The sequence below is a fragment of the Lingula anatina genome, chromosome 2 (assembly GCF_051362555.1).
Source record: "Lingula anatina isolate TDL-2025a chromosome 2, LinAna3.0, whole genome shotgun sequence".
Classification (NCBI taxonomy): Eukaryota; Metazoa; Brachiopoda; class Lingulata; order Lingulida; family Lingulidae; genus Lingula; species Lingula anatina.
The window spans coordinates 47,265,252-47,276,073 of NC_141768.1; the positions used below are offsets into that span (position 1 = coordinate 47,265,252).

A 10,822-nucleotide genomic window follows, 5' to 3' on the forward strand; every position below is an offset into this window, starting at 1 on the left:
CCCAACCACCATCTTCACCAAACAAAATGAAATATATGGAAGTGGATTAAGATGCAAAAGTACAAAAAAAAAATGAATTGGATATATCTTTATTTAAAATATTTACATACTGTTACAGGTACATGTTGGTCCACTGATGAGTCATGAATGCAGAAATGTGACTGTAATTTTCTAAAAGACCTGCTATAACATGTTGCATTCAATAAATTACAATGTATCATAAATCAGATAATGAGGTATTGCTTAGTGGCAGAATTTCTGTTTCGAGAAATTCAGCTGTCATGGTTTGTGACACTTCTCAAAAGTAAATGGTTGATTTTCAACATTTAAACTCCAAATTAAAACCCAAGTTTAAAATACCCATGTTTAAATCACAATCACAGTATTTGTATGTGTGCATGTGTCTGCGTGTAACATTATTTGAAATTATTAAACTTACAAAAAAGTCTGTGGAAGGAACTAAAATATAATCAGAGATTCTTCAACAAATAACTTACAAGTATAAACATCAGCACAGACATGGTAGATAAAAAAAGTGCTAATCCAGTGGTCCCTTGTTACAAGTAACATATAAAGTGAAAATCATATGCGCTGATTGATAAAATGTTGACGAGTGATAAGTATGATGATCATATAAAATATAGCCCCAAACAGAAAAATTACCCATTCTATCTTCCAGAATTGGAAAATTCTTATCTCACAATACTTCATTGTTCCTCTTGATAAAACCTCCTTTTATTTCACAATAAAAGATGCCGGCAAGTGTAGCAGTGTGGTTTTGACGTAGCAAGAAGTCTTTAAAATAAAATTATCTTATCAGTCTTTGTTTTACTCTGCCTGCTGTTCCCCCTCTTCTGCAGCACCTGTTCCTTCTTCCTCAGCCTGCTCCTCTGTCCCCTCTCCCTCACCTTCCTCTGCTGCCATCTCTGCTTCTTCCTCCTAAAATATCACAATAATATATCTAATGTAGAATGACAGTATCTTGAATAATATCTTTAAAATATATTTTTGTCTGGAATAACAGTGTCTATCAGTAGCTGATTATTATGTCTATGATGCATTTGCGTCCTCCTCACAAGAGCCTTTGCAGGTCACTGGTGGTTCACCTGAGCCATTATGATATGATCAGGGACACAACACTGTCATGGTCATAGTTGCCTAATGTCTAATGACAGACACTGTACAGATCTATACAGATATACAACGGTGGGTTGTAAAAATATTTTTATGCATAAGCTTAAATATCTCTGTATCCAGGTAGGGATGTATCTAGAAAAGCCTGACTGTCTTATGTTTGAACAGTAGAAAGTGTGGTAGTGTGATAAGACTGCAGTCAGTGTCACACAAGAAATCTGGTTGTAAACTGGCCCTCTCTAAATAATTTAGTGCACTTTGATCCATGATAAACCACTGAGATGAGCTTATGGGACTTGTTTTACAATAAGTAAAAAATACCTATAGTATAGACCTGTGGCTTCTTTATTTGAGATTTATATTGGGTTAAGGTAAGCTGTAATGTGTTAAAGTTATCCCAACATTAAACATATGATAATTACTAAATCTCATCAATGGGCAAAATTTATCAAACTTTCAGATTCATAATTTTATAATCACAAAGATTATATTTCTAAATACCATTTGATGTATTTTTACTGCACATGAACTATAGAGCGTCCTTTTTTTAAATTTTGTTGCTACCACTCAATAACTAATTTTAAGAAAAGATTACAGTATCTGTAAAATTCACAATTTTCCCCATTGAAAAGACCGAGTAATTACAGTGAAATCCATTATAAAACAAGACCCTGGACTCCCTAATTGTTAAATCAATGTAATGTCTGATTACTTACTTTCTTTTCTTCTGCCACTGGTTCTGCTGTGGCTGCACCCTCTGCTTCTGCAGCTGCTGCCTTCTGTTCCTCCGTGGGCTCGTCTCCCTCCATCACAGTGGGGAGATTGGGGGCCCCAGGGACAGCTGTTGCACTCTTAGATTTTTCTTCTGATGTATCACTAGCTGCTGCTGCCTGAAGAGTGAAGGGGACACAATTTAAAAACATTGATATTGAACACACATATAGTATAGTTACTAGTAGTAATCAATACTCTTTATCAACTATCTTATCACCTTCATGATTTACCTGAAGATACATACAGTTAGAGCTCAAAATCTCTGGGTGACCATAATACCAAACAAGTATTGAAAGATGAACAATTATTATTATTATTATTATTATTATTATTATTATTATTATTATTATTATTATGCCCTTACCTTTTGAGCTCGTTCCTGTGCAAATTTCTCTGCTTCTTCTTCTCTGATTGCTTGTCTTTCTAACTCTAGCTGATATTCAATTTCTTCCTTTTTTATTTGTTTTGCCTCTAGATCTTTCTGTTAAAAACATAAATGAATTGTAAATTCTCCAGAGTAATTTGTAGTACTTTTCTTTCACATAACATTATGTACACAAAGTAATGCTTCTTAAAAATATAATAAAATAAAATAAAATGAAAACAAAACTCGATTAGGAGTCAATGTCCATTTTTGTTTCTCATTTTCTCTGCACTTATATCCAAAAAAATGTTTCACCATAAGAAAATAATGTAAATCAAAATTACACGTCAAAATCTGCATCTTAATGAAAAGTAAAATATAAGAACATGTATGCAATTGGGAAAAAAGTGATCTTAAAAAACATACCGATCCACTGTTGTGATATTTATGAGGTTGGAATTAAATAAACTGACGGGTTCTCACATTTTAATTTTAAGTCAGATTATGAAAATTATATATTTTTGGTAACAGTAAAATTATTTTACATCACTTTATAAATATTTGTAAATCAAACCTTACCTGCTGATAATATTTTAAGTTATCTACATGTTTATATAATCTTTGTGCGATGAATTCTATGGGATCATGTGGCCTCTTCTCACACACCTCTGCCAAGCAATCAGACAGGCAGGGGCCAAGCTGCTGTTTTAGATATTCTGTGTCCATTTTAAGACTTCTGGAAAAGGTGATAACCATTATTACAAAATAATAATACTAGTAATTTTAATTAATTTTAATTATTTAATTAATCTTAAAAGAATATTCAAGGTATAAATAACCTGTGCAAAATACAAAAAAAAAAAAAAAAAAATTATAATAATAATACAGTAATAATAATAAAATAAATCAAAACAACCTACCTTGCGAGCGCTTTAAGATATCAAATGTTATCAAATAGCAAAATAAATTGGATAATTATCACAGAAAATACGCTAGAAAACATTTTCATTGAGAATTAATCACTGAAAATTAAGAAAATACATTTTAAATCATTGGAAGTTGTACATATCTAATCCTTTGGCATAGGTTCGTGGAAACAAGTTAGCTTAATTCCATCAGTCCTTAGATACCTAGTTTGTGATAAAAGATAGGAATTAACGTTAATAATTTTTAAACTTGTTAGATTATCTTACCTTTGCCTCAGCGAATCTCCAGTCGGTGTTATGTTGCTAAGTGGGTCAATATTGAATCTCGTTGTGAAATCAAATAATTTGTTATAGATGGCGCGCTAAACAATATTTCTTAGCAAATTTTGGCCTTACGCGAACATCTTGTAGATGAAAATATCAATGAATATGAAAACCCAAAGTCGTTGTGTTAAATATATTCAAACATTTTGAAATTAATATGTAGATCCATTTTCTTATTTGCATAGATTTCTTTCACCACATGCATATTGTGAGCTTATCTTGCCGTCATGCATCTCTATCGTACAAACGAATCAAAAAGTAGGTCGGAATCCCCTTGGTTACGACGCGGCGCGTCACGTTACCATGCTGGTGTGAGTTGGAACAACAACCATGTGCGTGTAGAGTTTCTGGAGTAAATCAATAATGGCCTGCCCGGATTATCTACCGCAATTACCCCAGCGAAGTTACAGTTCCAACGACCTTCACGACTATGGAGAGAATTATTGGAAATATTCTATCTATGGACACGGAAGGCTGGGGCCAGGCGGTCCCATGCTGTTTACAGGTGAGACGCACAGGTGCAACGTGACACCACGAGCATTTCCCGAAACATGAGACATGATCTACAAACAAAGTCCGTTCAATATTGAATAAAACTTTGTCACAGTTTATTTTTAAAGACTTTTATAACCAAATGACACGTACGTGCATGGTCTTATATTTTGTCCGAAATGCAAATTACGCTATTTTAAATGTTATGTGTTGAGTGTAGTAGATTAGAATTTTTATTTTTGAGTATGGCGCAATAAATGGGGTTGTGCTCAGGTTGTCATGCAACTGACTAATGCCACATGTGTTTGACAAGCTTTTCCAGACAGACATTATATGTACATTATATACAGATACTTATATAGAATATTTCATATATTTAAAGAAATTACAATGGAAAATTAAATCGTTTAGACATCAAAAGATGAATGTCACTGAATCAGTTCTTTTCAATCATAAAGCAATCGGCCTGGCAGAAAAAGAGAGGGACAATGGTTATAATATAAAATTTTGTAATAGACTACTCTTGCTAAGAAATGCAGCTGTGGAAAATTCTGGTTTTTCTATTCTATCTTGAAAGATAACAATAAATTATATATTGAAAAGACTCTAAAGTGACCAAAGCTTGACCGAAAGAACGGGGGATTTAACTGCTCTGTTTGAATGAAGAGAAAAGACGCACTAAGCGCTTTATATATTTTAAAAGGAAATGTGACGAAATATATTGCAATGAAGTAAATCGTGTCACTAAATGCGTCACTTTTATCCACAGAGTTATGTTTTAATTTAAGATTTACGCATCTAAATTACGACATTTTAGGGGTTTTCTGTTTTATTATAACAATGCTTTACCAAAAATAAAAAAAACTAAAAATTAAAACAATGCGTGCAGGTTTTTAAAAATTCCCCATAGTAGATCTATCATATCTAAAATAGATTTGAAAATCTTATCTACCAATGGATATCAGTAGTGTACCTTGTGCCGCCAACGAATATTTTATGATGATACTAAGAGGTGTACTGCATGTGTTCCAAATTATTTTTCATGTCTAACTATTCTGCAAAGCTACTGTTCATGTCCAACCTTGAGTTACGAACCATGAAACTCTCGAATAAAAGTGCCAGGTGTCAATATTGATTTCTGATATGTCATAAAGAATAAATCGTGATTCATTTAAAACAAAGATATTCAATCAGAAATATTATAAAACATCAAATACAGGAGCTTGGACGGTCTACAAATGATTCATGAGTAGATATTATTTTCGCGGAAAACTAGATTTGACTTGAAAATCCTGTAGATCTTTAATCTGTAGATATTTCATGAGAGTTTTTAGGCGTAAAATTTTTTCTGGTGACTGAATATCAATCTAAATCGCACCTACTTGACATTTTTATTCGATATACATTTCCTGGTATTATTTTCCCTTGGCAGCACGAACCCTTTGATTGTAGAGTATAAAGGTTATTCGCATTTTATTTAAATCTCAATTACCTAGTCTCATTACGGCTGAACTACACAGCATTAAGAGTGACCCCTTCTCACCAGCACGCCCATTTCAGCGTAACTATATCCATGTGCAAACCACAGCGCGCCATTAGGCTGGGCTAACAAAATATTGAATCAACCGATCCGACTTATTCCTTTTATTGCAGTCAGCTCTTTAAAATAAGGAAATGAACTCCGATATGAAAGAAAGCTAATCGATTCTCCAAATAAAAGTTGACATTTCTCGCCCTTACAAGTAGAAATGTACAATCAATGCTAAGCACAATAAATATTAGATAAGATCCGATTGGCAGATTAGAAGTGGTTCCTCCATCGAACAGTTATAGTGTTTTATTGCCTCACGACGGATTAGGACAAACAGAAACCAATTCATCGCACTGTTGAATTCAGTGTTACTTTTTCAACGTCGACAAACCTGAAACAAATTAGATATCTAATGAGGAATACTTCAACGTTTTCAACTTATGGGCTTATTTCATTGCGATTTACATGTTAAGTGACAAGAAATCACAGCGCCTGTCTAATAAACGGCAAACAAACGAAGGATAATACACCAAGATAGTTGAATCCCGTCTAGTATCCAGTTCAGCGGATATCTGTATAGAAAATATTCCGGACTAATTGAGCTCATTAACAAGCAAATGTGAAAAGATACTGACTGATTTACTAACGGATCACCCGCATCACAGGAATATAAGAAAACTGTTTGCTTCACATTAGAGAAGACTTATACAATAAATTACTATTATGTCTAGTATGTCCTATCTCCCCTTCTCAGGTCCAGACGGCCTTTGGGATCACAGGGTCCGCGTGCAGGACGAGTACCGCTACGTGGGGGAGGGCACCATGTCCCCCCTAGGAACCAGCGAGGCAGCGTACCTGTGGCGGGCCCCCAGGGACTCCCCCCACCCCAAGCCTAAGTCTGCCCGTGTGGGAGAAGTTGGTTGGGGTGTGCCCATGTTTACGGACTGGGGGGTGCCCCAGTCAGGCAGGCAAATACAGGTAAATTTTATTTATTTATTTATTTATTTTAGGGAGATAAGTCATATATATTTGTTATCGATTCGCCTAAATGCCTTTGACGCTGAAAAACTTTATCAATCTGATACCGTGTTACACTGTTTACGGATAAAAATGTATAAGCATTGGGAAGCATCAGTTTTGATATAAGTAAAAAAGAAAATGAAGCCTAAACGATCGACTTTTAGATTCATCACAGCCTTTTATATCTATTTACTTTATCGTCGAAACTGTTGACATCTCTTAATTTGTGGTGACTATGATATCAAGTACCTGCCTTTTTCTACCGATACGATTCCTTGTTAAACCGCATGGTTCAATATACAGATCAAACATTCTATAGGATTCCCACGGTTGCCAAACACTCCAACTGTGCACATTTGAATGGCGATGATTACATTTCTAATTAAATCGTTGTAAAGAAAAAAGTCGGTTTTTTCTAAGGTAGGCCTTTTCTATCAAATTAAATAAAAAAAGACGAAATGTTATTTCAATAACGCGGCTAAGAATGAAAATGGTTAGAAAGTTATCCTACAGCGTTTGGTAATGGCTCCCAGTCTTGATTCGATCGTAGGTGCGCAGTAGGTCGCAGGTGCATCGATTCTGTGAAATACTCTCAGCTGAAAGTGAAAATTAATTGCATGGATTATTTTTCTTTCTTTCAGTTGGGTGAATTCCGTCAGTGGTGCGAAGACAGGCATACACACTTATTCCAAAACCCATGGTGAGAGAAATACTTGATTGATCACTGTCGCTCAATCAATCTGACTTGTTAGATTAATATTTCATGTCACCAAATAAACGGGATTGATTTGGGACCCAGAAGAGTTTATCACTCAGCGGGTTACCCCGAAGGAAAGATATTCAATGTAGAGTACCTGTACCGTCGAATGAAAAAAAAGCCAATACAGGTCCATATCTTCTTGTAGTCATCAAATAAATACGCTCCACTCACTGACTATCAAGTTCGCCTTGGACAGAGCTATAAGTAACTTCTGTTAAACTGAATACAATAATCATGGAAAAGATAACAAACTGTGACAAATGCCAGCAAGGTTAATGTGATGTGTAAATTACGCAAATTCTGCAAAATGACTCCATCAAGTAAAATCAATTTCACCAATTTTTATAAAGACAACAATGCGACAAGTTTCAAAAGTATTTATTTATTATCTATTGATTTAATGGTTTATTGATTAATTTATTTTTATTCCACAGGTACCCTGGCCCAAACGATCCCATAGATCAGGACCCGGATGATGTGATGGTTATGAACGTGTACAGATCACCTACCAGAACGCGGTCATCAGCCTCGATACGGAGGACGCGGAGGCCCATGGTGCCAGCAGCCACGCCTTTATATTCTAGTGGATATGGTAGTCAGGTAAGTCTTAATACGACAAGGTTTTATTTATTTGTGCCACAGATCAAGTTGGATGGATTAAGCCCCTGAAACTTTCTTCTTATTGATTTATTTATCTTTATCTTTATTTTTATTTATTTATTTATTTATTTATTATTATTATTATTATTAGTTTTTTATCTTTTAATTTTTAATTTTTATTTATTTTTTTGCCTATCCGATCATGTCTCTCATATATATATATATATATAATTTATTCTACAACTGAATGAAATAACTGTCGACAAAGGACATATGTACTCACTCAGGTTACTAGATTCCAGGTAACGATTTATAATTATTTAGTTATCTGTTCGTGCGTATTTTTTCTCCAGATGCATTCGGGTCGCTCTCGGCCTCTTAGACTGTCTCAGTCGTCGGAACGGTCCACTGAAAAGGATGGTTATTCTGAACAGTCAGAGAGCAACTATGGTCGGACGGACTCGGGCAGACCAGAAACCAGTGCAGACAGGCCTATAGGGAGATCTCACAGTAGAGGTAACATCTCAATATAATATAATATAATATAATATAATATAATATAATATAATATTGAAGTAAATAAATTCTATAATATTTGTTAGCAACAGGTCTGAATTTTGTACTTCGTGATATAATTACCTGTTATGAAAATTTTTTTTCCAAGTCTTTACGTATCCACCTGTTGTGCATTAAAAATCGGACTGATACCACCGTGGTTTCAGATATGAGAAAAACAGTGACGTCGCTTTAAGAAAAGTAACATCAAATATTGATGACACTTGAGGCCGACGCTTTTGTGAAGTCTGCATCTCAAAACATCTTTGAATTCCTTGCAAAGTGCTTTTCAATTTGGTGTTTTTAAAGACTAGAAAGTGTTGAAACACTAATAAGCTTATTTTATGTGATACTTTTTATCCTTTTTCGTTTTGTCATTTTTTGCTTAATTAATCGATTTATTTTCAGGTGAATTAGAGCAGGAGGACTCGTCTTACTCCAGACCCTCTAGCAGCCAGCGCGGCAGCCAAAGTCGCACAAGTTCTGCAGGCAGAAAAGGCGCGAGGTAAGTCACACAGGAATGCGCTAGGTGTGACAAAAACAGAAGGCAATATTCTCATTGTCTGGGTTTCATTTTCTACGTCTGCTTGTTCTAGGCATTTGCTTTGTGGGACAATACCAGCTAAACTACCACAATTACATTCAACTTTTGATGTACTTTTGGCATCGTTCTTGAAAACGACCGTACACAGGTAAAGGGTATTGGTTCAATACACATAATGAATCAGCCGATGTATTTTCGGGCGTCCTAAAAATATTCCTAGTTTGTGTATTGGCCATCCCTCTCTCGGATTCAACAGGCACAAACAGACAGACAAAGATAAATGCATGTGCAGTGCAATTGCATAATTGTAAAAGTTTGTGACATGACTTCGCGATCTTCTAACACACTGGAAATTTACCACAACAATAAGGACATGTATAACATGACATACCTGTATGTACTGTCTTCGAATGTTGTATCGATTATTTCCTATTCCAGGTCTTCACTACCAGACTATTAGGAACTCTGTCTTCAAAAAAGTAATTTAAGAAGAACTGGTACAAAAGAAAAGCACAAAACGATTATGCAGGGATCCTGAAAGAATAACAGATGTTGAGACAGGAAAAGAATTGACTTGCTCAATCCCACCGCTTCATGCCAGCTAAGGCATTTCTTTAAAATTGCTCAAAGCACAGTCTTTTGCATTGTTGAGCCTAATCAAAATTAGTTTGAGATATAAATGATTGTAATTAATAGCACATTCCCGATTTCAGATTGCACACTGTGATTTTAAAATATTTTTTTTATATAAATGCCAGTGTAGTGGATCATTTGGGTCTTTTTATTGAAAGAAACAATTCAGCATTGTGTGTGTGTGTGTGTGTGTGTGTGTGCGTGCGCATGGACCTGTAGGTTTATCTATGGGTGTGTTTGTCTGCATGAATGTGTGTGTGTGAAAGAGTATTAGGGGAAACCATATGATGAAAGTTCTAGCTTGGATATTTGATGCATGCTTAACATGTTAACGTAAATCTGAAGCTCAAAAATTTTCAAAGAAGTCAGTTTCATTTTGTCCAAAAAACTTTTTTGCTCAAGAATATATGGTCTTCTGAGAAACGACCAAAAAAGAAATTATCAAAACTAAACAGTTTTTCAAAGATCTCATTTTTAACAGCTGCACCTTCTAGCAATGGGAATAATTTCATGCCATAGCTTTATCATGTGGAATTTATGTTTGAATCTTATATTAGACAAGTCAAATGAAGAATTCTGGTCATTTCACTTATTTAAATGTCACTTGTTAAATCTCACTCAATACAAAGTCTTCCATAAAGTGTTTTAGACCAAAATTTAAGACAAAGTAGCATGTTTTCAATATGGAAATATGTAGATTGAGAATGTAATACTTAGAGGGTCAGAATAACAGAAAACGTAGTTTAAAAATAGAACTTTCAGCAATTCCTTGACCATTTGTCTCATGATATATATTGGTAGCTTTGTTTTGCTCAATACTTTTTTATATTTAACTGCAGTATATCTCTTTGGTTTGACAATCTGTGTTATCATATATTCTCTGATATTGCTGTAATAAAACTGAATATATTTATCAATTTTGTCTTAATACTTGAAATTTAGAGTGGGATTAAAGAGAGAAGGTAGTACTAGTACAGCACAATATAATTGTAAGTCATGGAGGGGTATGTAGTATTAAAAATGAAGCAATTTCGTGACTAATTGGGCCACATCTAAACCAGTAATTATTTGTAGAAAAAACACTGTAATTTTAGGTTGTTTAGCCTATAGACTCATAATGACAGGAGATTATACTGAACTTTTAATCCAGATACTCTAAACAAAC

General features: G+C 34.5%; 2 protein-coding genes across 2 annotated transcripts; one reads left to right on the forward strand and one right to left on the reverse strand.

The window, feature by feature from the left end:
* Positions 1-73: 73 nt before the first annotated feature.
* Positions 74-3,605, reverse strand: LOC106158583 (uncharacterized). The gene is made up of 5 exons (XM_013534636.2): positions 3,466-3,605; positions 2,852-3,008; positions 2,273-2,389; positions 1,851-2,024; positions 74-939 (listed from the first exon to the last, which is right to left on the reverse strand). Exons 2-5 carry the CDS (start codon positions 2,996-2,998, stop codon positions 829-831), a joined length of 549 nt encoding a protein of 182 aa, XP_013390090.1. The 5' UTR covers positions 2,999-3,008; positions 3,466-3,605; the 3' UTR covers positions 74-828.
* A 172-nt stretch (positions 3,606-3,777) lies between these two features.
* On the forward strand, positions 3,778-10,574 carry LOC106158587 (uncharacterized). Its single transcript, XM_087004828.1, has 7 exons — positions 3,778-4,027; positions 6,300-6,523; positions 7,207-7,265; positions 7,760-7,925; positions 8,279-8,441; positions 8,889-8,985; positions 9,463-10,574. Exons 1-7 carry the CDS (start codon positions 3,886-3,888, stop codon positions 9,482-9,484), a joined length of 873 nt encoding a protein of 290 aa, XP_086860954.1. The 5' UTR covers positions 3,778-3,885; the 3' UTR covers positions 9,485-10,574.
* Positions 10,575-10,822: the final 248 nt, after the last annotated feature.

Coding starts and splice junctions, on each gene's coding strand:
- LOC106158587 (XM_087004828.1), top strand. CDS start 3,886: ATGGCCTGCCCGGATTATCTACCGCAATTACCCCAGCGAAGTTACAGT. Junction 6,524..7,206: donor AGTCAGGCAGGCAAATACAG/GTAAATTTTATT, acceptor TCTTTCTTTCAG/TTGGGTGAATTCCGTCAGTG. Junction 8,986..9,462: donor GCAGGCAGAAAAGGCGCGAG/GTAAGTCACACA, acceptor TTCCTATTCCAG/GTCTTCACTACCAGACTATT.
- LOC106158583 (XM_013534636.2), bottom strand. CDS start 2,998: ATGGACACAGAATATCTAAAACAGCAGCTTGGCCCCTGCCTGTCTGAT. Junction 2,390..2,851: donor ACTTAAAATATTATCAGCAG/GTAAGGTTTGAT, acceptor TGTTTTTAACAG/AAAGATCTAGAGGCAAAACA. Junction 940..1,850: donor CAGTGGCAGAAGAAAAGAAA/GTAAGTAATCAG, acceptor GTGATATTTTAG/GAGGAAGAAGCAGAGATGGC.